Source organism: Salminus brasiliensis, chromosome 11 (genome assembly GCF_030463535.1).
Source record: "Salminus brasiliensis chromosome 11, fSalBra1.hap2, whole genome shotgun sequence".
NCBI lineage: Eukaryota > Metazoa > Chordata > Actinopteri > Characiformes > Bryconidae > Salminus > Salminus brasiliensis.
Genome location: NC_132888.1, coordinates 9745114 through 9770995, shown reverse-complemented (window position 1 = coordinate 9770995; position 25882 = coordinate 9745114). Strand labels below are relative to the sequence as shown.

Here is a 25882-nt window from a genome sequence, read left to right as displayed (position 1 = left end):
ACACATTATTTAAAGAATCTGAGATTTATCTTAGGCTCTTCATGATGGTATCATCTGTTATCCTCACTTTTTTGTTTTTGTTTACAATCAGTAGTTTTTTAAACTTCCTGTTTTACACAGTAATCCAAAGCTGATTACTAGAGGTCACTCTAAATGTAAGAAGTGTGGCTATTAGGCCGCCTTTGAAGCCTGATTGAAAGTACTACTACACAACAGCCATTTAAATGCTAAAGGCTTATAGACTAGTCTTTCAGGAAGCGACGCTAGCCTCTTGGTAACAGCAGCTGTTATGGTTACATGATATTTTGGTAAGTTACATTACACGAAATCCATCATTATTTTAATTTTTCCTTATTTTTAAAAGACCTTTGCAAGTATTTTTGTGAGGAAATTAATACCTTTTGGTATTAATTTCCAGACCTGCACTGCTTTTCTGGATTTGATATATTACAGACAATTTTCTAATAAATGTGCCTCATTCACCAATTTCTGTAGCAGAACATTGGAAATAAGGAAATATTGAGAAATGTCAGAATTTTCAAGAAAACTGGGTGGGTTTTAAGAGGAACGGTTGGTGAATAGGACCCAATGGTTTCACTGTGAACAGTGTATGCTTTTACACTGAATTTTTTTAAAGCCTAAAAGCAGATATTTTGAAGAAAACCTGATGTATGATCCTTGCATAATTATTAATAATTGTAAGCTCCACCCTTACACAAAGCATATGACAGTCCTAACAGAGCCACAATTGCCTCTTAAGTGGAAAGCATGTCAAAATAATGCATTGTTTTTTGCACAGCTTGCCTAATTCCTCTAGAGAAGTTCTGCCATTAAAATAGGACTCTCTGGAGCAGATAAACATGCACCTATTGGTACCATGTCAGGTGTGGTCTAGAGGGATGAGCAGCCCCCCACACTGAGCTGTGGAGCAGTGGACCTGTGTTCTCTGGGATGATGGTGCTCCATCCAATACTTTTTGTGGTGATCATCCAACATCCTGACCTCACTAACTTTCTTGTCACTGAATGCAATCAGATCTCACAGCAATGCTTCAATGCTTTATCCCTTCTTCCCTGGACAGTAGAAACAGGTACTCCAACAAAAGCAGGAAAAACAACCCTTGACTAAAGAAGAAAACAATGAATAAGCAGGTGTCCCAATACTTTTGCCCAAATAGTGTAGTTGTTGGCAGTTTAATGCCAGTCTGCTGTGAACGTAATGTGAAAATATGTGATGACAAAGTTAGTTTTCTCTTGAAAGTATGAGTAAAAGTGCAAAAATTATATATATATATATATATATATATATATATATATATACTCCCAAATCCAGCCTAATCAACTGGCAAACAAGCAAACTAGTGGTTTGAAGGCGAGTCAGGCCAGAAAACACTTCTAATGAGCTAATCAGTGCTCAACAGCATCAGGAGCTCTGCCTAAAACTGGTATGTATGGGACAGTGACACAAGCCATGACTCATGAAGAAAAAAGCAAGATGAAGGGCCATAAACGTACAGGACCCAACTAGGTGTGGGTCCAGGTATGGGTTTTGTTTTCTGATGGAATCAAGAATCCTGATCAAAATTCAGATATGGTGGCCTAACTCTGCTCACACCTCAAGAAATACTATTCCTGTGTGAAGTGTGGTGGTGGCAGAATCATACGGGCCAGGCTTTTTACTATCAAGAATAACGAATTGTGTTCCTTTGGAGGAGAAATAGATAGAGCAAATGCTCAAGAGAACCTGTGTTCATCTGCTAAGACACTGACTTAAAAGTTCAACTTTCTGAAGTGATCTAAAAAATAAAAACCAGAGTAACACCCGAGTGACTGCAGGTGTATATATCCTGCAGTGGGCCAGTCAAATTCAGGACCGGAATCTTACCACGACAAGGTCATCTAACCAACCTGAGCAACCAGCTGCAAATTTGCCAAACTTGTTAGCATTCAAGGTCACAGTATAAATAGTGATAGGCACAAAACGTGTATCAGATGATGTTGATAGCTTTTAAGGGTGTTGAATATTTTTTCAAGGCACTGTTGATACTGGATGTAGGCGGGCTATATAATTCTATATGGGACTTAATACCTGAGGGTTTTAGGCCAGGTACCCTTTTTTGTTGTTTTTGGAAGTTACTTTTATTTCTGCTTTAGCCATTAAGGTATGAGTATTTCAAAGAATATTTTAACTGTGTGTGTGGTGAGTGTGGCTTAATGCTGTTTTGGTATAGTATAAGCATTTTTAAGCCTTGGTGCAGTCAGTAATCCTTTCTAACAGTAATAGCCTGCTGGTATTTGCCTCATTGACAGATTAGAACTGGTTTAAGACCGGTTAAGACTGAGTCTGTTTTGAGGAAGGGAACAATACTAGGTCTCTGCATTGTTAAAAGTATGAGATCATTGAGGAACGTCTGGAGATTCTTCAGTCTAAAACTGTATAGGAACCGTTTAAGGAACCATTTTCTTCTACAAATCTTTACTTGAAAGTTCCTCAAAGCACCCAAAGATGTTCCTCCACATGTTCAAACTGACGAATCTCCAAAAGTTCCTCAAGGACCTCATATGTTAAAGATCTCATAAGGTTATACTGTACGTTAGCCATCAGCAATGTCATCAGTTCACAGATGTCACCATGGACTCAGTTTGATTCTTGTATTTTTGTGATGGATACTTGCTTTGACAAGATAAGCACCTAATTATTCTAAATATTGTAGCCATCATAGTAAATATCACCATTTTATTTAAGTCCTGAGCCACAACATAAATGATAGAACGGTCAGTAATGGCAAAAGGCTGTCCAAAGGTGTCTGCATGATGTTAAGAAGCAGTCTGTGATTCAGTTTGCATGTGCAGGTCTTTCTCTGTGTATTCAGTGAAGAGTCTATGTTTGTATGACCCTTTATATTAAACATCCCTATTCAGGGCAAAGTTAACACACATTCACAACCATGCCACTCTTAGTAGGCGAAGGTTCTGCACACCTCTAACTATCACATTTCAGTTCATTGTCCAGTTTCCTGAAACCGTGTCCAGTTTAAGAAACCAGCCTTTTCAGAGAAAAGAGGTAAGCTTAGAGGATGTTAGCACTGTTCTTACCTGTGGAGGTTTAAATCCTCATGTACAGTCCAAGCTCGCTTAGCTCTGCCAGTGCACAACACGAACTCCGGTCTAGCTGTACATCTCCTCGTCACTGGCCAAGCCAGTAAAGTGGCAGAACCAGACCCTTGTGTATTTCAGCTCTCCTCACCTCATTCTAAACTCATTCTCTGCGTATCAGACCTTGATGTTATGTCCTCCTCCCTCCCTCTCTCCTGTGCTAATCATCACCTTTCTTACCTCCCCCCACCTACATGTTAGACCTGTTGGACTGGTCCAGGTAGTCTCTGAACCTTCACGCATACATTATAGTAGGCTACATACCTACTTATCTGTAATCGCACAGAGTTTGCATGAACCGGATAAAACCTGTGGGTCCACGCACCATAGGTTCTGTTTCTTAATTTGTATGTGGTGTGGTATCCTTCTCGTTTTCCGTTGTAGACTCTTCCGTTCACACTGACCACAGACTCCAGAGCCAAGAGTGTGATATGATGGCACAAGAAGCATGTTTGTTTGATAGTCAAACACTGTAAAATAATGACTCAGGGGTTTGTGAAACATGGTTCAGCAATGTTCTGAAATTCTGCACATCAACTGCTTTGAATGAACCCAGCCTCTGAAACAGTATACCAATATACCCCATTAATGCTTTTCAGAAGAAGCCACCTTTGTGTGAAATGTTGAACAATAAACAATGAAGCTTCTCAAGGAAGACAGTATGGTCATCTCTGACCCCTAAACTAAGTAACAGTTGGCCTTAGCAGTCTAAATGTAGCAGGTTCCTCCATCTGGTCACGTAGGATCACTCTGGTTTGTTTGGTTTTGTATTACAGAAACAGGCATTTCAGATGTTTTAATAGGCTTCTGTAACCGCATCCTTTTAAGCACCAAGGGCAACCATGGCCTAAAGATCTGAGAAACAGGATTGGGCCCGGAAGGTTGCTGGTTCAAGCCCCTAAACCAACAGCAAGTGGGGGCAAAGTGTGTTTGTGTGTGGGAGGGGGGCAAAATACACTATATGGACAAAAGTACTGGGACACTTGTTCATTCATTGTTTCTTTCAAACAGTTTATCTTGCTTTTGTTGGAGTAACTGTCTGTACATCAAAGGCTTTCTACTAGATTTTGGAGCTTTAATGTGAGGATTTGATAGCATCCAGCAACAAAAGCTAGAAGCTGATGGCTTAATAATACTTACTTACTAATCCAACATTCAGTCTGAGGTAAAAGTTACTATTTCCTCTTCAAATTAGTGTCTGTTGGGTTCCATTTCTTATTTTGTACGCAGTGCTGTACCTGCTGTATTTTATTGTAATAGACTTTTCTATCCACACTGTCTTCAGACTCAGGAGCCAAGAGTGTGATATGGTGGCACAGCAGTCCTGTTTGTTTGACAGTCAAACACTGCAAAAATAATACATCCTCTTATTATTATTATCAGGAGCAACTGTGGCCTTAAGGTTTGTGAAACAGGACTGGGTCTGGAAGGTGGATGGTTTAAGCCCCTGAACTGGGTCTGGAAGGTGGATGGTTTAAGCCCTTGAACTGGCAGGATCCGGAGGCAAAAGGAGTGCAGGGACAGTCCTTTCTCTTCCCTCAAAGTCAAATTCAGTTGCTCCCCAGGCACTGAGGTAACTGCCCACCACTCTGGGTGTGTGTGCGCTCACTGGCCCTATTCCCTAATACAAGTGTGTAACCCACCAATGGGTTAAATGCAGAGGCTAAATCCTGTGCAATGGGTATAACATTAGGCCTTAGGTAAGATTTACTATTTCCTCTCCCAGTGTAGTGTCTGCTGGGTTCTATTGTACTGTATTTTGTCCGTTAGACTCAATTGGTGAAAGGTGAAACTACAAGGGTAATAATCAACAAAGTAGTGAATGATTAAACACCTTTCCTATTTTTTTTATATTTAACTTGGCATACTGTTTAACGTGAAATTTCCCTGCTACTGAAACTTCTATTTTAAATTCTGGTGCACTTTAAATAATTTTAAAGAGGTACAAAATTATTTAAAAACAAAATAAAAATAAAACACACACACACAAGACATAGGAACATGTATTCAAAAATATATTCTTTTCCTCCAAACACATGGGCATACAAATTCAAGTAACATAAACCGAATTTAAGGAAAGGTTCTTCACTCAACGTTATTTAGTAAGTAATTACAAGGTTGAGCCAGATTTATGAGCATCGCCGTATTGTACAGGAATACATAACAGCTCACTTCTTACACACACAATACTTTTCAGTTCAGCCTAGTTCTTCCCGAGCTTTGCCCTGTTTGCGAGGCATTTTCTTAGTGGTGCTGTCGTCCAGCTCTTTGCTCTTGTAGTAGTGGGGGGCCACCTCCAAAAGCCAGGCACTGTCTATCTCAATCACCTGAAAAAGATCATCAAGGCATGAAACAAAAACATCTAATGTCTTTCGTATTTCACAGCAAAACATCAGGAAATGAAGAAAAATCAATACAAACAGATCAGATCAGACAGATGTGAGTAAAAGGAAAAGTATTAAAAGATCTCAACTTGTCTCATGAACTCCTTGGTGGTGAAGACCAGCTCATGGTAGATAAGCCAGCGAGGCTGCTCCTCAAACAGAGAGCTGTTGGGGTGCACGTATACCGTCTGCTGGTGTTTCACTGTCTTGTAGCCTCCCTTACTCAGACGGGCTGTGTGGTAGAAATAACCTGCAGTGACGGACTAGGAGAAAGGAAACGGGACCTTAACTTTTGTTACATAAAGCAAAGAGAGCAGAAAAAACGCCTGAGCACTGTCAGGCTTTTCAACGATAACCAGCTGTTATGTAATGGAAAACAAAACACAGTTGTTTATTTATAGTAGGGTCTGAAAATAGTAGCATCTGAATTTGCTTATAGCAGCACCGGTCTGGTTAGCTTTTTATTTGGAAACCTATCACTGTCTGTTACCTATCCAGCAGTCCAGTATGATAATGGGTTATCTTTAAGAACCAAGGTCATCAGAAAGGCCAACTTGCTCAGGAAGCAAAATATTGCTCAATTCTGTATTTCCAGAAACAGCAGACATTCCAACTAAGTGTATGCACAGCCACTCATGTGGGGTGTGTGTGTGTGTGTGTGTGTGTGTGTGTGTGTGTGTGTGTGTGTGTGTGTGTGTATAAATAAAGACTCATGGGAAATTAGGACACCCTACAAAAAACCTTAATTAACATTAATAGAAAAGCAGAACACAGCAGAGGAAAAAGCTAGGACACCTCCATATTTATTACTACTTACAATGCCTATAATTAGAGCTGGGCAATGCGGCGATATTGTATTGTGATAAATTCTATTATCGTAATACACAATATGCTTTTCTACATGTAGCCTGTAATTACATGAGATAAATATTGTATATTGTGAAAATATTGTGATATGGCAAAATACTATATCACCCAGCCCTACATAAAATTCTTTCAATCTCGCAATATTGTTCATATGAAGATCAAATGTCCATGTGTTTACATTTATTAATTAATGAATGAATGAATTCATATTAAATTAATATATTTTAAAAAGTTTTCCACAGGACATTAATTTTTTTCTTTTTTCACAGGACTGTTTGTGTGTGTGTGTGTGTGTGTGTGTGTGTGTGTGTGTGTGTGTGTGTGTGTGTACGTTTTTAGAAACATTAGAAATTAGAAATGTATTTTTGGAATATGTGAAAGTGAGACAATAATTCAAATAGCACAAGAGTCCTAGGCTAGGAGGTAAAGTGGCCAAAATCAAATCTTATTTGTCTTGTTTGTTTTTTTTTAGACTGTTCACACAGCTTTTTAAATGTGACCTATATCCAACCCTACCCTAAACAGTTCACGCTCCTAAACAGACGTGCAAAAGAGCAGCGCTTCACGAGGTTTCACCTTTGCCTGCATCACAGAAGCCATTAATGGTAAGAAAATTGCAAAAAAGCTTTTCCGCTTTGGTTTGCATCCTTGGTTTCTTTAAAAATAGTTTTTTACGTTTTTATAGTTTTTTTTTTTAAGCTTTTTACGTTCCTTTGACACTGCAGCAGCACCCTCCGGTGGCTACATTTCTTTAAAAAGCTTACATACAACGAAAAGTTTCACAAAGCGGTGGCAATGAGTGCCTTCTAATGGTGTTTAAACAGAGACATCAACCCAAATATTTACGAAGGCTCTTTCCTCCCTCACTGCAGTCTGTTGTTCATTTTCCCTTTCCTCAGTTAATGGACTGACGTAAAGGTTGCATGAATTCTGAGATGGTCGTTCAGACAGAGTTGTGTTGCTGATTCCAATACCACATATGAAAGCGGCCCAAATCGGAACGGAAAATGCAGTTTACACTTCCACACAGCTCACACATCTGTGTCACATATGACGATAAAGATTGTATTTGGGCAACTTTTACCTGTTGTATGAACATAATTCATACAGAAATTAATAAAGGCCCAGGGAGCAGCTACCTTGCGGATGGGTATGCTGTCATCATTGGCGCTGCAGACCTCCACCTCAATTCTTTCCATCAGACCCTCCAGTTGCTCCCTCACGTCTCGTGCACGCTTCATGGAGCGGAACTGAATGAAGTTCTCAAAACACCACTGAGTGGAATAACCACTCTCCACCCACTGTCACAAAGAAAAAGAGAGTGAAATGAAAATACATGTTTTATTAACTCAAACTGGCTTAACTCAATGCTGGCCTTTTTATGGGTTTTATTATATCATCAGGAAGCATTATTATAGTATAATATATTATAATATATTATAGTACAAGACATGTCATCCAATAAAGACAACTTCCGTTTTTTCACAGCTTGAGTGAATCATTTAAACGGTCTGATGAAATGTTAAAAATGTTAAAAATTGTAAAATGTTTTTTTTTTTTAATGTTAAGACATGTGGAAGCTCACACAGACCTAAAATGGTAAAACCAGTTTATCTGTCATAATATTCTGGCAGCATTTTCTAGCTGCAGAACAACTGCTCCAAGGTCTCATCTCTAATTAAAATGTCTCCATGTTTGTATTGGACACATGACACACATGATTTACCAGCTCAAACTCCTCACTGTTCTTCAGTGATTTTACTGAATGAACCACTGCACACCATTTCGATGATACAGTGTGACACTGCAGTCTCAGCACAACAGGTAGAACCAGTTACAACAGTCAGCAGCACGCATCCAGTGACACGTATGCCATAAGGAAGAGGTTTGCCTCAAAGCAAAGACAAACTTTACAGGCATGCAGAGAACGTTTTAATTTTACCTGTGTGTATACATTGAGGAGCACCAGATGGTCTCCTCCTGGCACAATGAAGTTCATCCGGGCATTGTCTGCATGCACCACTTTGTCTTTTGGCCGGTAAAAGATGGAGTTGTTGACTGACAGCATGGCAGCGATGGTCAGAACCTCCTCTGAGCACTTATATCTGAGGAGCAACAGAGAAATAAATAACTAAATAACATACATAATCTGCATATAATGTGATACATTGTGGTTCTTTCAACTTTAGCATTTGTTTACATTCTCACATCTTACTTAACCAGTCATCCACTGAAAGGTACACGAGGGCAGTAGTGCCCAAGTCAGTTCTGAGGAACCCCAGCTTACTCTAGCACAGCTAGATATGGAGCCCATATGGAACTTGAATCAGGTAAGAAACATGAGGAAAAGCACAGAAATTGGCATATTTAAGGGTCCCTGGGATTGGAACTGAAATTATTCTCTACTTTTGCCATAGTGTGCACTGAAACCAAACCAGTAAAATAAGATGCTTAACATGGGTGAGTAAGAGACTTCCGGTTTTGGCCTTGTCTGAGTAAGACAAGAGTAAGAAGGGCTCCCAACCGGTTCTTGTTATATTTAGCAAAATGTCTAACTTACAATATGTAAGACCTTTGCAACAGCAGGGTACAAGTTTACAACTGCTGAGCTTGTATAATAAGCAAACAAAACTAAACTAAACAATTTAAAACAAGATTTCTCTTCTAATCCAGGAATCTCTTGGTCCATTACAGAAAACTGCCAATGCCTTAAGAGAAACAGTCGACAGCTACCCGGCTACACCAGAATCTCTGGCTGAAAACTTGCAGTGGAGGCAGCCACTGAGTCACTGCAAAAGCACAAGGACAACCCTCATGGACTGTGTTGAAAAGTAGGGCGAACCTGAAAATTGTGAATGGCCAAGACACCATTGCATTTGTCTCAGAAATGAAAGGAGGTTACTGGGAGGGAGTTGTTTAATAAAAGCTGTGTACAGACATAATTGGGCTCAAACAGGCTAAAATCAGCGTATGCATGGATTTAGGGAGCCAAAAAAGGGGCTTTTTATGACACCTTTATTTTTAACAGAGTGTAGTGCTGAAATAGAGACTCACTGTTCAGAGGCCAAGATCATTTTACTAAGCATGGGGTCCACAGGCAACTCTGCCATCCTCCTTCCCAACTGTCACACAAGAGGGGGGGGGGGACAAACAAATTCAAACACAACATACCTTACATCACCCATGTACTTACAATACTTAATACAGTTGCTTAATACTTAATAAGTCCTTTTTCCAAGACAATGTCAGACCAGGGCCAGATATAGAAAGTCATTACTTTTATACTGACTGACTAGTTGGTTCAAAACTAAAGGACATTTGACATTATTCCTAATTCCTAGTACCAAATGCCTTTGCCAGAGTATTCCTATCAGCATTAGTAAGCTACTAAGCACTCTTGAATAAGAATCAGAACAGGTGATCTGCTATTTAACTTTCCGTGTAGGAAATCTGTCTGTTTTAACTGCTTAATGCTAGGGCTTCACATACACTATATGCCCAAATGTGTGTGAACACCTCTTTTAATAAATGCCTTCAGCTAATTTAAGTTGCTCCCATTGCTGACAGATGTGACAAAGAGAAAGAGAGAGAGAGAGAAAGAGAGAGAGAGAGATTGATTGTGTTAGATCGCCCAATGCTCTGACTTCACAAGTGAAAAGGGGTGAGGAGAAGCATGGACTTGGAAATACCTTTGTAAGTTCTCCAAGGTGGTTAAGAGCACCCAGGGCATACAGCTGTTCCAGGGCCAACACCAGTGTTTCGTGTGGAGGCGGGTCCATGAAATCAAAATGGATCAGATCATTTATGCCTGGAAATCAATGAGAAATAAATACATCAATCTACATTTAAATGTGTGACAAAGACAAAGCAAGTTTTTTTTTATTATTTCCTTGTTTTCCGAAAAAACAATGAGCAGGTGTCTGGTAACTTTTGTCCAACACTGTCTTATTTTGGACGAATTTTAGGCACATCCTTCCATTTGCTTCGTCACAAACCATGCTGTGTCACAAATTACCTATGGGACCAACATCATTTCGCAACAGAGTAAAGTAAATCTGTGTCGGCCTGCTCGCATGACTGGACATACAGTGTGGAATGTGACACCGCCATCACAAAGGGAGTGGTTAGCCCATTTTCAGTTTTGTAAGCAGGCATCAGGGTTTAACTCAAATGCAGGCAGCTCCGGGAAGCCAGTTGGGGGGAACGCAGAAGTGGAGCGATGTCGGTAAACTTGGGATGTTATGATGTTTCTGCAGACTGGTTCTATGCTCTACTATGCTGTTGACATATTGTTAATAATTTTCTTGGGTTAGTCGTTTACACACAAATGACCTTTTTAGCCAGCCTCTTTAAATGAGAACACATACGCCCTGTACAGCCTTAGCAATAAAAGAAGCACTAAGACCTAACTGAGCCTTAGGCCAGTTTGGCTATGTCCATTTGCCTTCCAACAAATTCTTTGAAATGTTTGGAAGAACATCATTCTCAGAAGGGAGTCTGCATAATCCACAGCGAGTCTTCTCATCCGACAAAGATGAAACACATGATGTTGTGTTTCCAGATAAGGACTTATTTAAAGGACTTGCTCTACCTGCTACATTACTTGTACATCAAAACAATGAGTAAGTTCAGAGTGGAATGCTGTGAGAGCTGCAATGTCATGGTAAAAAAAAAAAATTAAATAAAAGACTCAGTGTTTGAACAACCATTGTGGAAAAACTGGAACTGGGACACACTAACGTCTGCTAAATGATAAAGTAGAGGCTTACCAGAAGCAAAATGACCTAAATGGACAGCTGTAAAAGTGATGTATGACTTACTTGTGATGTATGCATTCAAATATAGTTATGATATTTTAAGAATTGTGTAGCTCATTGTAAAAATATAATATATATAAATAAAATTATTTATTATTAATTAATTAATCACAACAAGTGCATTTCTTTACTTACCCAGACTTTTCAGGAGCAGGACCACATTTCCCAGATTGGTTCTTTGGATCTCAGGCACTGTAGTTTCCTCCATCTCATGTTTGAAGGCCCAGGCCGTGTAGAGCCTAAAACACTTCCCCGCTGCCACTCTGCCGGCTCTGCCCGCCCGCTGGTTGGCAGAGGCCTGGAAGAGTTGAAAAATGTTGTTTTTTGTTAGAACGTATGGGTTGTCTATTCTTGTACTTACTTTATTTATGCAAGTAGAGTGTTTTTTTATTAACTACTGATTATGAATAAATATCATTATTACAGATAACAGAATTACATATGGGTGCTTTTTTAATAGTTATTTATTTATTGTTTACCCGTGAGCATGGTGTGACAATCAGAGATTCCATTCCTGTTCGGGCATTATAGCTTTTCTGTTTGCAGAAGCCTGGGTCAATCACATAGATGATGCCATCAATAGTGAGGGAGGTTTCTGCTATGTTTGTGGCCACCACAACCTGAAACACACAAAGCATTCCTGTATTTCGGTTTGCATTCATGATAAAATGCTTTTCTATTATTTGAATGATGGCCTCAGGGCTGAATGGCCCCCTTGTGGCAAACATTTCAAACTACAGGGGGAAAAAAAGTGTTAAGTAAAGGTACCTTGCGCGCTCCAGGTGGGGTGGGGTTAAATATCTTGGCTTGCATGTCTGAGGGCAAGTTGGCGTAGATGGGGAGGACGATAAGCTCTGAGATCTTAGAGCCAAGTCTTCTACATCTTTCCTGTAACTGCTCACAGCAAGACTCGATCTCTTCCTACAACACAACATAAAAAGGTGTAAAAGCAGAAAAACAAATAAATACTCCTCAACATTTAATAGAAGTTAATGTAAAAAATGTCATTCCAAGTTATTTTGGAACATTTCTATTGCTCCGTTCATCATGAAAATCAACAATAAAAACGGAGATACATTCTTTGAGCGTGACAGCGATGATAAGGTAGTGTGCACATCAATTTTTGTCAGACGAACTGACCTGTCCAGTGAGGAACACAAGAACATCTCCCGGAGGCTGCGTGACATGGATCTGTAGTACTGATACCACACATGCATCAAGATAATCAGCCTCTGGAGCCTGTAGGACAACAACAAATACAAACGCATTGGTAAACATGCAGGTCCCCTTTTTTGGAAAGCAAATGCCGTGTATTCTATTGTGAAGAACTGAAAGTCATATGTAATAGGATTATTTTCATACCTAAAAAGTCCATGCAAGTTTCTGTGAGCTACAATACTGTAAAAACATTTAAGCACTTGTAAACTTAGTAAAACACTAATATTAGAATAAATACAGATAAACTGAATACAGAAAGTAGTACTTTTACATCTCTGTGATCATTAAAACATCTCCAAAGCTCTCCTCACGAGAGTCTAGTATAATATATAGTGGCCATCATTAAGCTCTGATCCAACCAGGTGTTGGGTGATCAGGTGAGCTGGTGATGGAATTAAACACATCCATGCTGTGCTGGCTGATGGGGGCGTTCAGGAGAAACCTGGAACAAGCTCTGTTCTCCGAACTAGTTCACAAGATCTCTACTACTCAAAATGAGAAATTCTTGTTTCTTTTTACTGCATTAATGTTTAGCTGCGTCTGTTCTAATGTGGCCTGGAGTTATTACAAGGTCTTATTTCTGAGACCTTAAATAATGTGCTTATATGTCTAAAACGTCTGCAGAGTACTGTATAGTATGGTCATTGTGGAAAACTTGCCTTAGTGTAGTAGATATCAACAGGAAACCTGCGACCTGGTATCCTGAAAACAGGTGCATCATCAAAGAAGCAGGAGAAACGTTCAGTGTCCAGAGTGGCACTGGCCACCAGCACCTTCAGGTCCGGTCGGAACCTTGCAATGTCTTTGATTAGCCCGAACAGGATGTCTGTATGTAGAGTCCTTTCATGAGCCTCATCAATAATGATCACACTAAGAAGGAAAAGAGGGCAAAATGCAACTCAATCTTGATCAAACTTGATCCTGTTTGTTACAGGTCAAAGCCTAATATGATCCAATAAATAAACATCAATCACTGACTATTGATTATAGAAATATTTATTGTGTTTTTTTGTAAAGCACTTAATTCATTCTATGATTGTACTAGATTTCATGTCTTTGGTAGGCTAATAATACCTGTAGCTAGCCAAGTCAGGTTCTGTGAGGAACTCTCTTAGCAGCATGCCATCAGTCATGTACTTCAGCACAGTGCGTTCAGACGTGCAGTCCTCAAATCGGATACTGTAGCCCACCTAAGAAGGACAAAACAAGTTTAGCCCAAAAAACCAAACAAACAAACAAACTCCACCATCAACAGTACAACTTTGCTGCTGCTATGTTCATCATATAAATCTTCACTAAAGCAATACAGTTAGGTATCTATAGCATAATAAAAGATTCGTACCTCATTTCCCAGCTTAACTCCCATTTCTTGCGCCACTCTGGCTGCTACGGACATTGCTGCTACTCTTCGAGGCTGGGTGCAGCCAATCTTCATCCCCCCTTTGGTATAACCCTGAGAAAAAGGAAGGCCAAGTATCTGTACTCATTCCAAAACAGATGCTGAACACAAAGACTGGCATTTTAAATTTTGGCATCAATGTTTTCAACACTAACAACAAGTCTGCAACAGAAACACTGCCATTGTGCACCAAATTTTAAATCATTTGTAGGATGCTGAATAAATGAAAGACATAAATAATAACAATGTATCCTATAATAATATGCTTTACATTGAAAGAAATGGTAAAATATCCAGAATGTTTTGTATTTCAAAGTGATTATGTAAGGCTTATAATTACACAAAACTAATGTAAATCACACATAATAGTATATTTTCTTACCACTTAACTTCTTGCTGTAATTGTCTTTGATGCAAAATTGAATAGATTGAACTATTATACCTCTAAATAATACTATTACAGATAATACCACTCATTAATTCTGAACAGTACTGTTAGACACAAGAGATTAACCTTTTCTTAAAAACATACATCCTCTGTTCAACAGTGGAGCGATGCTATTGACTTTGTCAGAGATTTGTGTAATCCAACATGAAGCTGTGTGTAGTTCAAAATTGTCTCTCATTTAATGTATTTTTATTTATTTACTTTTTATTTATTTTCTCTTCCCAACATTACTGTGGTGTGTCAGGTCTTATTTTTTGGAAAACAATAAAAATATATTTCACAAAAACAAAACACAACTTACATCCTCCAGAAGGTACTGAGGGATCTGGGTGGTCTTCCCAGAGCCAGTCTCACCCTCAATTACAAGTATCTGGTGGTCTCGGATGGCAGAGAGGAGGTCTTCTCTGTAGGGAAACACGGGCAGACTGCGTCTGACTTCCTGTATGGACTGTTGCTGTTTCTCTGCTTGGGAAAGCTGAGGTTCACTGTCCTGTCAACAATCAGCAGGAGAGAAGGTCTGTGTTACACTAATAATGCCTCATCTTTTAGGCAATAAATAATTACTGAAGAAGGATAAAGGTGAACAGTACCAACACTAATAAAACAGATTCTAAACAACTGAACGTATGAATTTACTATACCAACCTTCTCGGACTGTGTTCCCTTCATGGTGATGGCGGTGCTTACGAAATTAATCATCTCCTCCTCCTCAAGAACTAGTTGGTATTTCTCTTTTTCCTCTTTTATCCGCCGTTCCCTCTCCGCTTTTGCTCCGAACTGTAGGGTGGCAGTAGCGACCCGCGCCTCCTCCCATCGGCCCTGCTCTCCACCCCCTTCTCTGGGAGTCTCTTCGAACTCCAGGTCCAGGTCTCTCTGAGGAATGGACTAAAGAATAGTGCAGAGTGGGTGAACGTGGAGTGGCAAATCTCACCTCAATCTGCAATCCACTGGACAAATGCTCTCCCTTAATCTCTTATTTTTATGTATATCTTAATTATTATTATTATTATTTTTTTACCCCTAGCTTTCTAATTGGCTTAGCATGAGTGACGTATTCAATTACATCTTTAACCATCTCAACCTAGGGAAGAGTTGCAAAACCAAACATGCTGGAAAATACTAAAGAGCATCTAATCACTCTGGAGCTCAATAGAAGAGTCCAAGGATTGACCTCCCGTGCTGTTTCTAACTTCCAATGGAGCTCCCAATCAGGAAAGTCACTTAAGAGTGTTATAATTTATGAAAAGGGAAATACCAGGGCTATCGAACTATAAATCATGTAATGCAGGTCCAACATTAGTTATTTTATGGGGCTGACAATGAAAGGTACAAGTGCAAGTGTCATGTACAGTTTCAAGGGGGACAAAACATTAGCACACCTACTAACTTACGATGGATAAAATGTAGACATAGGTTTATCTATCTAAAATGCTCCGTCTTACCTTATTTCTGGTCTCCTCTGGCATGTAGTAGCGGTTCTTCCTCTCATCTTTCTCCTTTGCTCCGGCTGACTTGTAGTCTCGTGCCAAGTCTCTGATCTTTTTCTTGTACTCCAGGTCTTTCTTCTCCCCGTCAGTGAGGGTATCACTGGAGAAGAGGTACTCTTCATCCACAATCTCTGCTTCCAGGTCTTCCAGCTTCTCCTGCTCACGTTTGGCAAGGTACTCCCATCTTGACTGTTTACGAAGCTCAGGAAGCTGTGGAGAAGAAGTGAGAAATTGGAAGGATGTTGCACTACTAATACACTAATAACTTTCCGTCGCTCTAGTCGACATTAACAGGCCAACACTGTTTAGAAAATGCAACAAGTGTGTTAGAATCTTACCATTTTCTTCTGATCTTCTTCAGCCAGCTTCAGTCTCTTCTGAGCTTCCTCATACGCCTTAGAGAGAGGCAGTTTCAGAAAAGTTCAGTTCAGAGTTTTGTATATTCTGTCTATTTTTTCAACCTGACTTTGCAGATATAATCCAATTTGGCTGTGTTTTAGTACCTTTTTGTCATTTCTTTCAAGTATATGTCTCGTTTTCTCTTTGTCCCTCAGCTTGACTCTTTCTGCAAAGGCATCTCTCTCTTCCAGATCCTGTATCCGCTCTCTCTCCTCTTTTTCCCACTCTTCTTCTTCATCCTCTTTCACTGATTTCTTTGAATCTTGTGATGTTACCTTTGTACTAAACATGGCAAAGAAACATTAGTTAAGTTAAACATAACATCTAGTTTCAACTCCATTTTCAGTTCAGGAATACAGTAAACATGTTTTCAGACCACTGGGTCTCACCAAATTCTGTACTACTAAGTTCACATGGTTGGAATAGATACACAAAAACTACTAAACTTAAGAGTAGCATTACGTAGCATTTTTTACCTTAAAATGGGCAAAATAAATGGGCTGGGCGATATGGTTAAAGTACTGCATCACGATATTCAAAGACATATTTATGATACCCAATATTTATCATGATACATGTAACCACAGGCTAAACACATCAGTAGCAACAGATTCTCAAAAACTACTATTCAGATACTCTCAGGTACTGAATGCAGAGATTTATTCAAAATCTGCTGCTCTTCATCTGATTAAACCAGTCTAATTACACTGTTTATAATGACATGTGCAGTTGATCAGTGTTTATTAAGCACCGACAATACCCTCGATCTTAGTGGGCAATTAGGGTGGGTATATTAGGGTTAGTTAATACTGCTTATCTGCAGCATATTAACTTCATGCCTTCAAGTCAAATCTGTAACATTCCATAAACAAAGCGTCAGAAAAACCCAGCATGAGTCCATTTCTTCGTCACTAAACGTAAACATGCAACAACTCACCTCTTTTTTCTGTCCTCCTCACTTGACGATGAACTGTCATCTTGCTTCTGTCTGAGATGCTTCCTCTTCTTCCCTCTATCCTTATCCTTGCTTTTCTTCTCCTTCCCTTTTTCCTTGACAGTCTCTCTGTCACTGTCACTGTCCTCCAGCAGGGTGTATGTCCGGTTTTTCCTCTCCATCTCTATGGCCTGTCGCTCCATTGCTCTAGCTGGTTTCTCAACAACCTGTTTTTTCGGGACCTGTACAATATAAACCAAATAAAGGTGACCAATCATCACAAATAAAGCATTAAATGTTTAAAAATTAAATGTTAAAACTGGTACCTTGTTGTATAGCTCTTGGGCAAACGAAGTGACTCTCTGGTCAATGTCAATGGTGCCTGTGTGCTGCAGACGAGCTAAAAAATCCTGTGGACTCGAGGACTTCTGCACAAGGCCGATCATAAACTGGGCCACATACCGATCACTCAGGCCCAAGATGTCGTGGAGCCGGTCGCTCACCCACTGCTCCAGATTTGCCATGCTGAAGGCAGGGCGCACAGCTGCAACACATTGGCTTGAATGTTAACCTTGCCAACCATATAAAGTGTCCTTTCATTAATATTTATACATTTCAGACACAGGAAAAAATTTTAAAATCAAATTTGCACATTTTTCCCAAATTTGCACATTTTTTAACCGTTTTGTGCATCACTGATTTGTTGGCTATATTAGTCTCGTACCACCAGCATTTCAGGCAACTAATATGTCAGACACCAAACCAAAAACTACCCCAATATTCACTTATATTCACTTCCTAATATGCACTCCGTTGCTATTTATCTCCTCATTCATCCCCTATGCACACGGTTCACTTCAGACTTATCTGTTTAATTCTAAAGGTGCGCGTATTTGTCACTGCACAGCAGTGATGTGTCCTCCGCATTTAACCCATCTCTGGTAGTGAACACACACTCTCACACACACACACACACACACACACACACACACACACACACACACACACACACGTGTTAGAGGCAGTGAGTACACACACACACCCAGAGCGGTGGGCAGCCAACTCCAGCGCCCGGGGAGCAGAGAGGGTAAAGGGCCTTGCTCAAGGGCCCAACAGTGGCAGCTTGCCAAGCCCAGGAATCGAACCCACAACCCTGTTATCAATATCCCGGCGCTCTAACCGCTGAGCCACCACTGCCCACTGTTTACATATACTGCACTTATTTTCTCTATTTAATTACCTAACACTTAAACTTAACCTCATTATACTAAAATCAACTGCACCTTACTTTTGCACTTTTTTAATTTGCACACTACTTTGCATTTCTGGTTAGAAGCTGGTTTGTAACTACTTATCCTTTCTCTAATTAAATGTAACCCAAGATAACAATCTAATGTCCTGGGTAAACCATACTAAATTATTCCTTTTAAACGTTTTAATGACTAAAAGGAAAGTTAAATTTAATCCTAGAAGTACAACAGTGTAAATGAATCATGCAGAGCTCCTAATAAACATAGCTAGTGCTGGCTAACTAGCTGACTCTACCACCATGGCTGGCTGACTACAACCAGCCCCAACAAACAGCACAGCTACCACTGTGACTGTAGTCTAGTCTAACAAGTAGCTAGTTAAACAGGACTAACTTTACCTGGTTAAAGCCTGGGTTTACCTGGTTTTCCCCCAGTGTGAGAAAACAGGGAGCATCAACAGCTCAGGTTGGATAACGCTAGCAGTTAGCCAGGCTAGCTAGCTGCTGTCCAGCTGAGGTTGGGCACTGCAAATGTCTCTGCCTCTGCTACCCTCACATTAACAGCCAGCTCTATCTCGTGGTCGCGGTCATATTTGAGCTGTTAATAAAAATAAAAAGCGTTGCATGAGCTGTGATTTAAAGCAAAAGCCTTAACAGGTACATTAACTCTTCAGCACTGGCCGCTCACGCTTTCTCCACTGTGCCTTATTGACTTCCGAGTTCGTCCTGCCGCCACCCGACAAAATAAAAGCACAGAAATATCGCTTTCACATAATAAGTGTCCCGTAAATACAAATAATAATAAATGAATTAATAAATTAATAAATATAGTAATAATTTTAAAAAATCACAAGTTTAATTCTACTAAAGTCTACTGTAAAATTAATTATAAACCAATAAATCAATCTTCCACACTTTCTCGTGGGCCAACCATCGTCTCATCTAGGGGCCCTTTGCTACAGAATGTGCAGAGGTCCTGAAAACAATCACGGTAGAAAAATAATAAATATTCCCTCAATTTAATTAATCATTCACACAGCTAAATAAATCGTTAATTCTATCTTGCAAACAGTTCCCTCATCTAATAAATTGTTCCCTCAATTAAATAAATAATAAATAAAAATAATAAATCTCTCACTCAATTTATGAAATTATTCCAACAATTGAGAAACAAAAAACGTTTCTATTTATCAATAAGTCCCTTCAATCTTAACAAATAATTCACTCAATTAAAAAATACATAAATAATTTACTATAATTTATGATTTAAATATCAATTTAAATATTTAATATTTTTAATAATATTTTAAAGAAAGCACCTGCACCCAGAAATGCTTATACGAGTCTGCAGCCAAGTGCATATAAGACATAGCCCACATATCACATCATATATTTACTGTTCCTTTAAAATATCAACTTTACAGGATAAGGGAAAAAAAAACTTTATTATGTTTAATGGAAGAAAAAAAACTTTTGGTAACAACGATTTTATGCAAATATATGCAAATACGCGCAGGTCAATCTCGCTTAGTTAGCACACAACCCTCACAGACCTACAATTAGTGACGTAGACGCGAGAAGGAGGCCTGAGCTGTGATGGGACACATAAAGCGCGGTACCACGTCTTATTAGCTGTTAAAGGAAGTGGCCTCTGACTTCAGATCTGAAACGAGTTAAAAGAAGAAGAAGAGGAACCGTCTACCAGCTCAAACTGAGAATTAGCCTTTTACTCCTCCAGGTTTTATTTTCAGAGCATCAAGAGTGCTAGAGTTAAATCCGCTACAGACAGAGGAGAAGCTACTCAGATTTGAGTCTCCTGAGAGTGGGTATATGTTTTAATATCAGGAATGAGCAGGGTTTTCCTACACTGTGTGCTTTGCCTCTTTGTGCTGGCTGCTGCCACTGGCTATCGTCCAGTCATCATTGTCCATGGACTGTTTGATGGACCCAAGCAGTTTATGAAGCTGGGGCGTTTTATCAGTCAGGTGAGAAACACTAATTTGCTAGTCCTGCAATTTTTGGTTAATGAAGACTAAGTAATTGGGGGTGGTTTGGTGTGAAATGCTCTGTTCTAGATAAAGATAGATAATTGTTCAAAGGTGATGGGAACAAGACCTCTGCAGCATTTAACATCTCTATAAGCAATGATTTCACATGGAATGATTACTAAATAACCTTTACAAGTCAAATTGAGATCCTCAACAAGACCTGCTGTTTTAGGTTTACCACTATTTTCCCTAGTTAAATATTAAAATATATAAAATAAAACATCCCCTCATTTTTTTAATTATTAATGAAACATAAATACTTTTGCAAAGTTAGTTTTGCTTTAGTAACTTTTAAGACATTTATGGCATAGCATAACTAAAGAAAACTACAAAATTATAACCACCTGTACTTATAAATGCATACATAAGTCTGCAGCCCAGTGCTTATAAAACATCTTTTGCTGTTTCAACAAAATTGCAGCTTTACAGGAGAGGGGAAAAACCTACATTTATCTTTAATAGAAGTGAATGTGTGTTAAAAAAAGACATTAAAATAAATAATATATCTCTATCTATCTCTCTATGTATCTCTCTCTTATTTCTTACCTATATATATATATATATATATATATTTATTAGTATTATTATTATTATTATTATTATTAGTGGCTCAGCAGTTAGAGCGCTGGGCTATCGATAACAGGGTTGTGGGTTCGATTCCCGGGCAAGTTGGCAAGGCTCTCTGCTCCCCGGGCGCTGGAGTTGGCTGCCCACCGCTGTGTGTGTGTGTGTGTGTGTGTGTGTGTGTGTGTGTGTGTGTGTGTGTGTGTGTGTGTGTGTGTGTGTGTGTGTGTACTACCACAGATGGGTTAAATGCGGAGGACACATTTCGCTGTGCAGTGACAAATATGTGCACCTTTACCTTTTTATTATATATATATATATAAACAAACAAACCCTTTTTCCTGCATTTGCAACAAAACATGCTATTTTTATTATTAGAATATACAAGTGTTTTTTTGTTGTTGTTCACATCAGTCTACTCTGACAATTCGCTTGGTCTTGGCATCTCTTCATATCAGTGATTAAACTCTACAGAAATCTGCTAAATTCTTAGTTAATCTAACCCACTGTCTACCACAGCTTGTTGTTTGCAATTCATTTAATTACTGTTTGAATCTGGTAGTTGTTCTTTATGTTGTGTCAATTTGTACCATTAAATGGGCCAATAGAAATGCTTGAAAATGACTTAGAATAAAATCTTTTTACAGTGGCTTCAATTGATAATTAGGACCCCCCTTCCTCCACCTTTAAAGTTGCCATTTTTTTCCAACCTGCAGCCAGTTCTGTTTTACTGGCTTTCAGTTCAGAATGAAACTTCCTGACTTCTCTTTTTCACTTTGCTTTTCAGACTCACCCAGGCACCAATGTAACCACAATAGACCTGTATGATAACATGGCCAGCCTCAAACCCCTGTGGCAGCAGGTTGATGGCTTTAAAAAGGCCATAGTGCCGATCATGGAAAGGGCCACGAATGGAATCCACCTCATTTGCTTCTCACAAGGTCGGCCATCCTTCACATCGACCTCAGTCCAAGTTCCTACGATGTCCATTATTAATCAGTATTAAAATATTAGGTTTTCTGCTGATTGTCCTCTAACCTTCTTGCATGTCTTTTTATATGGGTTACTTGTGCAGGTGGTTTGATATGCCGAGGACTTCTTGCTACTTTTCCCAAACACAATGTCCATTCACTGATCTTTCTGTCGTCACCACTAGCTGGCCAGTATGGAGGTCAGTATAATGTGTATATTAACAGTTCGGTAGACTGTTGTAGTTTTAATACTGTTTAAAAACTGCAAATAACATAATAATTGTATATATTATCAACCATTAAATTTAAGAGTTCCCCTACCTTAAGAGTTAATAGGCAACATTTAAATTTTATGATGTTGGGTCATGTTCTGCTTGCGGAAATTCACTACCCTAAAATGACCTCACTTTACAGAAACCTCATACTTGAAGCAGGTCTTCCCGAAAGATATTAAATCAGGCATTTATCGCCTGTGCTATAACCAGTGGGGTCAAAGGATCTCTATCTGCAACTTCTGGAATGGTAAGAGGCTGGACTGTTTCACACCATGCAGCCACTATTTATTTATTTATTTATTTATTAATTATAGATCTATCGATCTATCTAATAAACATCAGCCTATTGGCACCATGCCTAATGTCAGTCCTAAGGGGCTAGAGGGGTATAAAGCCCCCAGCACAGAGCTGTGTACCAGTGGAACTGTGTTCTCTGGAATGATGGTTGATGCTCTATCCAATACTTTTAGGATGAGTTGGGGATGAGGTGTTACATGAGAAGCAGATTATTATTCATAATAAACATTTGATTTATTTTTAAAATACTTCTGTCAATACAGTAGTGTTTTTTTTTTTTTATTTTTTTTATTTTTTTTTTTTTTATTAGAAATATAAAAAGTATATAGTAGTTAGTTGTAGTATACAAATATAGTAAAAAAATAATTTGTATCTTTTAGCACAGAAGCATCACCTGAACATTCTGCTCTTCTGAGGTTCAACAAATGCATCATTAAATATTGGAGATAAATTTGAGGTATAGGCAAGATGTAGAGAATACAATTTTAAGCCATTATCTGCTAAAACTAATTCTGACTTTATTGAGCTTCCCATTTTGTGTCTTTAGATCCTCACCAGAGAGTGAAATACTTGGAGAGCAGCAGTTACCTTGCCCTTTTGAATGGCGAGAGCAAAACTCCTAATTTGACAGGTGATCTCACTCACAAGACTCACAAAAAGCTGTTACTCAAATTCTAACACTACTACTGACTCAAAACCAGTTTATTAGGCTGCTTGGATTGTGAGGAAAAATTTGTTTTGTAGCTTGGTATAAATAAAACATTTGACATAGGGTAGCAATATCGATATTAATGTCTTTGGTGGCTGAAACTGCATTCTGTATTCTGTTCCTCTTTTTCAGAATGGAGAACGCGCTTCTTGAGCATTAAGAAGTTGGTGCTGATTGGGGGGCCAGACGATGGTGTTATTACGCCCTGGCAGTCGAGGTATCAGGATTTATGTATATATTTAACTATGTAGTTTAACACTTATTTAATAAATAAATCATTTTACGATATACATAATATATACACACACATGGTCTTTAATAAGTCACTATGAACTGCTCTCATGATGATGATAATTCCTGTAGCTTTGCTCTTAATCTTAATGAGGACAAAATGCAGCTGACCTTCTTCTGGTTAAATTTTGTGTAGTTATGCATGGATGAACTAACCCTAGTTTTTCCTCAATCTGAGTTGGATTTTCTGTTGATTTTGCTAAATAATATAATTTATATGGTAAAAATGTGTAAATTTGCAATATGATTCTTATTAAGCCCTGATGGCTCTAAGAATACGTTAGCTAATAGGCATGTAAAAGTATATGTATACGTATAAATGTATGTATATGTATAACCAGCAATGGCATTGCTTCTATATCAGGGCACACAGTCAGTAGCTTCATATAGACTATATACTCTGTTGTGTGTGTGTGTGTGTGTGTGTGTGTGTGTGTGTGTGTGTGTGTGTGTGTGTGTGTGTGTGTGTGTGTGTGTGTGTGTGTGTGTGTGTGTGTGTGTGAGATCTCAATCAGTCATAACATTAGTACCACAAGGTGAAAAACATTACCATATAAATTGTGTTTGCAATATGATTTTATTAAGCCCTGATGGCTCTAAGAATACGTTAGCTAATAGGCATGTAAAAGTTCTGATGTGGACATTAGTGAGGTAAGAGTTAAGTTGGGGGCCCAGTAGACTGGAATGAATGTGAGAAATACTGAAAGTGACATGGCTTTGGCGGGATTAAGCAAGGCATTATAAACTGATAAGTTAGATTCAGAACATGCTCTACTCTGTGAGAAATGAGAAACCCACTGCAGTTATGTTGTGTGTTCATTTCACCAACAGTTTATTTGGATTCTATGACGGCAATGAAACGGTGGTCGAAATGAAGGAACAGAATGTGAGCTGGACCACTAACTTAATAATGCACTCGCATCGTATTATCACCGCAGTGATTATCTGATGCAGCTGTGTAGCTGGGCTGAAATACTCTCTGCTCTTTCCTCAGTGGTACCAAAGTGATGTGTTTGGCCTAAAAACGCTGGACTCCAGAGGAGACTTGGTCCAGTGTGTATTTCCTGGAGTTCGTCACGTCTTCTGGCATTCAAATATCACGGTGTACCAACAATGCATAGAGAAGTGGCTAACCTAGGAGAAATCTAGTCCACATGCACACACTAACACGCGTCACGTCACGTTTCTTCATTCGTTTTCTTTGGTTCTTTTTGTTCTGTCAGTATTTGCATAGATTATTTGATTGAACTGGTATTGTAGCTTTAGTAAGTGATACATTTTTAAGATTTTTAAGCTTTGAAATTGAATCCACCTCTTGTTCCAGTCACATATAGAAGTAGTCATAACCTAAAACCCCATAGAGGTGAAGTGAAGAGCATTGGTTATCTGGTTACAGTGGCATCTGTCAAGTGACAGCAGGTGAACAGTCAGTTCTTGAAATGGGGCCTGTGTACAAATCTGAGCCACTTTGACAAGAACCAGATTTGTAAGGGCTAGGCGAATGGGTCAGAGCATCTCCAAAACATCAAGTATGTCTTATGGGGTGTTCCCAGTATGCAGTTGTCAGTACCTATCCAAAGTGCTTAGAGAAAGCACCTGTTCTTTTGATCGAGGCCCTACCACACAACCTGCCAACCTGCGGGATTTAAAAGGAAAAAAAATAAAATAATGTAAACTGTGCTCTGTAACCTGTAGAAAATGTAATTTATTTATTAATTTTCACTTTGAAAAAGTCACTTGATAATAAATGAATAAATACTAAACCTGATCTCCACTCTTGCAGTTCTTCACAAGATCATTTGTGGTCCAAAACAACTTGGAATAAAGCTTTTTTTACACTGACTTCCTGTGTGTTTGTATGTATGCATGCCCTGCTGTTACCCCTCACAGGCCACACCATAAACACTAAACAGGCTTGTGTAATTAGTTTACATATATACACCAAATCAGCCATAACATTAGCACCCCCTTGGTCCCCCTTGTCCCACCACGACAAATCTGAACATTCAAGGCAATGAATGTCCTCCTGAAGACCTCCTGTGGTATCTTGCACCGAGATGTTAGCAGCAGGTCCTTTAAGTCATGGAAGTTATGGAAGGTGGGACCTCCATGAATCACATGAATGAGCCTAAGGTGACCATGACCCTTTTGCCAGTTTATCGGTGGTCCTTGTTTGGAGCACTTTTGGTAGGTACTGACCCCCCCCCCCCCCCCCCCACACACACACACACACACACACACAAGGCCTACCTGATGTTTTGTTCGGAGATGTTCTGACCCAGTCATCTATTCATCACAGTCTGGTTCTTGTGAAAGTGGCTCAGATCTGTATGCTGTATGCTCCCCCCCCCCCCCCCCCCCCCACATCAC

The 25882-nt window shown here is 39.2% G+C and overlaps 2 protein-coding genes across 3 annotated transcripts; one reads left to right on the top strand and one right to left on the bottom strand.

Moving 5' to 3' along the window:
- Window positions 1–5153: 5153 nt before the first annotated feature.
- dhx16 (DEAH (Asp-Glu-Ala-His) box polypeptide 16) lies at window positions 5154–19065 on the bottom strand. 2 transcript variants are annotated; one of them, XM_072691605.1, is made up of 21 exons: window positions 18757–19065; window positions 17435–17652; window positions 17112–17350; window positions 16279–16456; window positions 16114–16170; window positions 15731–15985; window positions 14934–15173; window positions 14590–14778; window positions 13784–13894; window positions 13516–13631; window positions 13101–13311; window positions 12364–12462; window positions 11992–12144; window positions 11703–11843; window positions 11359–11521; window positions 10096–10214; window positions 9461–9528; window positions 8349–8511; window positions 7546–7707; window positions 5629–5802; window positions 5154–5482 (listed from the first exon to the last, which is right to left on the bottom strand). In XM_072691605.1, exons 2-21 carry the CDS (start codon window positions 17630–17632, stop codon window positions 5354–5356), a joined length of 3165 nt encoding a protein of 1054 aa, XP_072547706.1. In that variant the 5' UTR covers window positions 17633–17652; window positions 18757–19065; the 3' UTR covers window positions 5154–5353. The 2 variants fall into 2 exon arrangements, with proteins under 2 accessions (XP_072547706.1, XP_072547705.1); XM_072691604.1 differs by lacking the exon at window positions 18757–19065 and adding an exon at window positions 17972–18055.
- Window positions 19066–20049: 984 nt separating this feature from the next.
- ppt2a.2 (palmitoyl-protein thioesterase 2a, tandem duplicate 2) lies at window positions 20050–25354 on the top strand. Its single transcript, XM_072690995.1, has 8 exons — window positions 20050–20342; window positions 21757–21910; window positions 22045–22140; window positions 22355–22462; window positions 23060–23143; window positions 23354–23438; window positions 24344–24398; window positions 24507–25354. The coding sequence occupies exons 1-8, from the start codon at window positions 20205–20207 to the stop codon at window positions 24648–24650; spliced, it is 864 nt and encodes a 287-aa protein (XP_072547096.1). The 5' UTR covers window positions 20050–20204; the 3' UTR covers window positions 24651–25354.
- The last annotated feature ends 528 nt before the right edge of the window (window positions 25355–25882 follow it).

Coding starts and splice junctions, on each gene's coding strand:
- dhx16 (XM_072691604.1), bottom strand. CDS start 18,035: ATGCGGAGGACACATCACTGCTGTGCAGTGACAAATACGCGCACCTTT. Junction 17,351..17,434: donor CCCAAGAGCTATACAACAAG/GTACCAGTTTTA, acceptor TATATTGTACAG/GTCCCGAAAAAACAGGTTGT. Junction 13,895..14,589: donor CTCAGTACCTTCTGGAGGAT/GTAAGTTGTGTT, acceptor CCTTTTTCTCAG/GGTTATACCAAAGGGGGGAT.
- ppt2a.2 (XM_072690995.1), top strand. CDS start 20,205: ATGAGCAGGGTTTTCCTACACTGTGTGCTTTGCCTCTTTGTGCTGGCT. Junction 21,911..22,044: donor CCTCATTTGCTTCTCACAAG/GTCGGCCATCCT, acceptor TTACTTGTGCAG/GTGGTTTGATATGCCGAGGA. Junction 24,399..24,506: donor TCGAAATGAAGGAACAGAAT/GTGAGCTGGACC, acceptor CTCTTTCCTCAG/TGGTACCAAAGTGATGTGTT.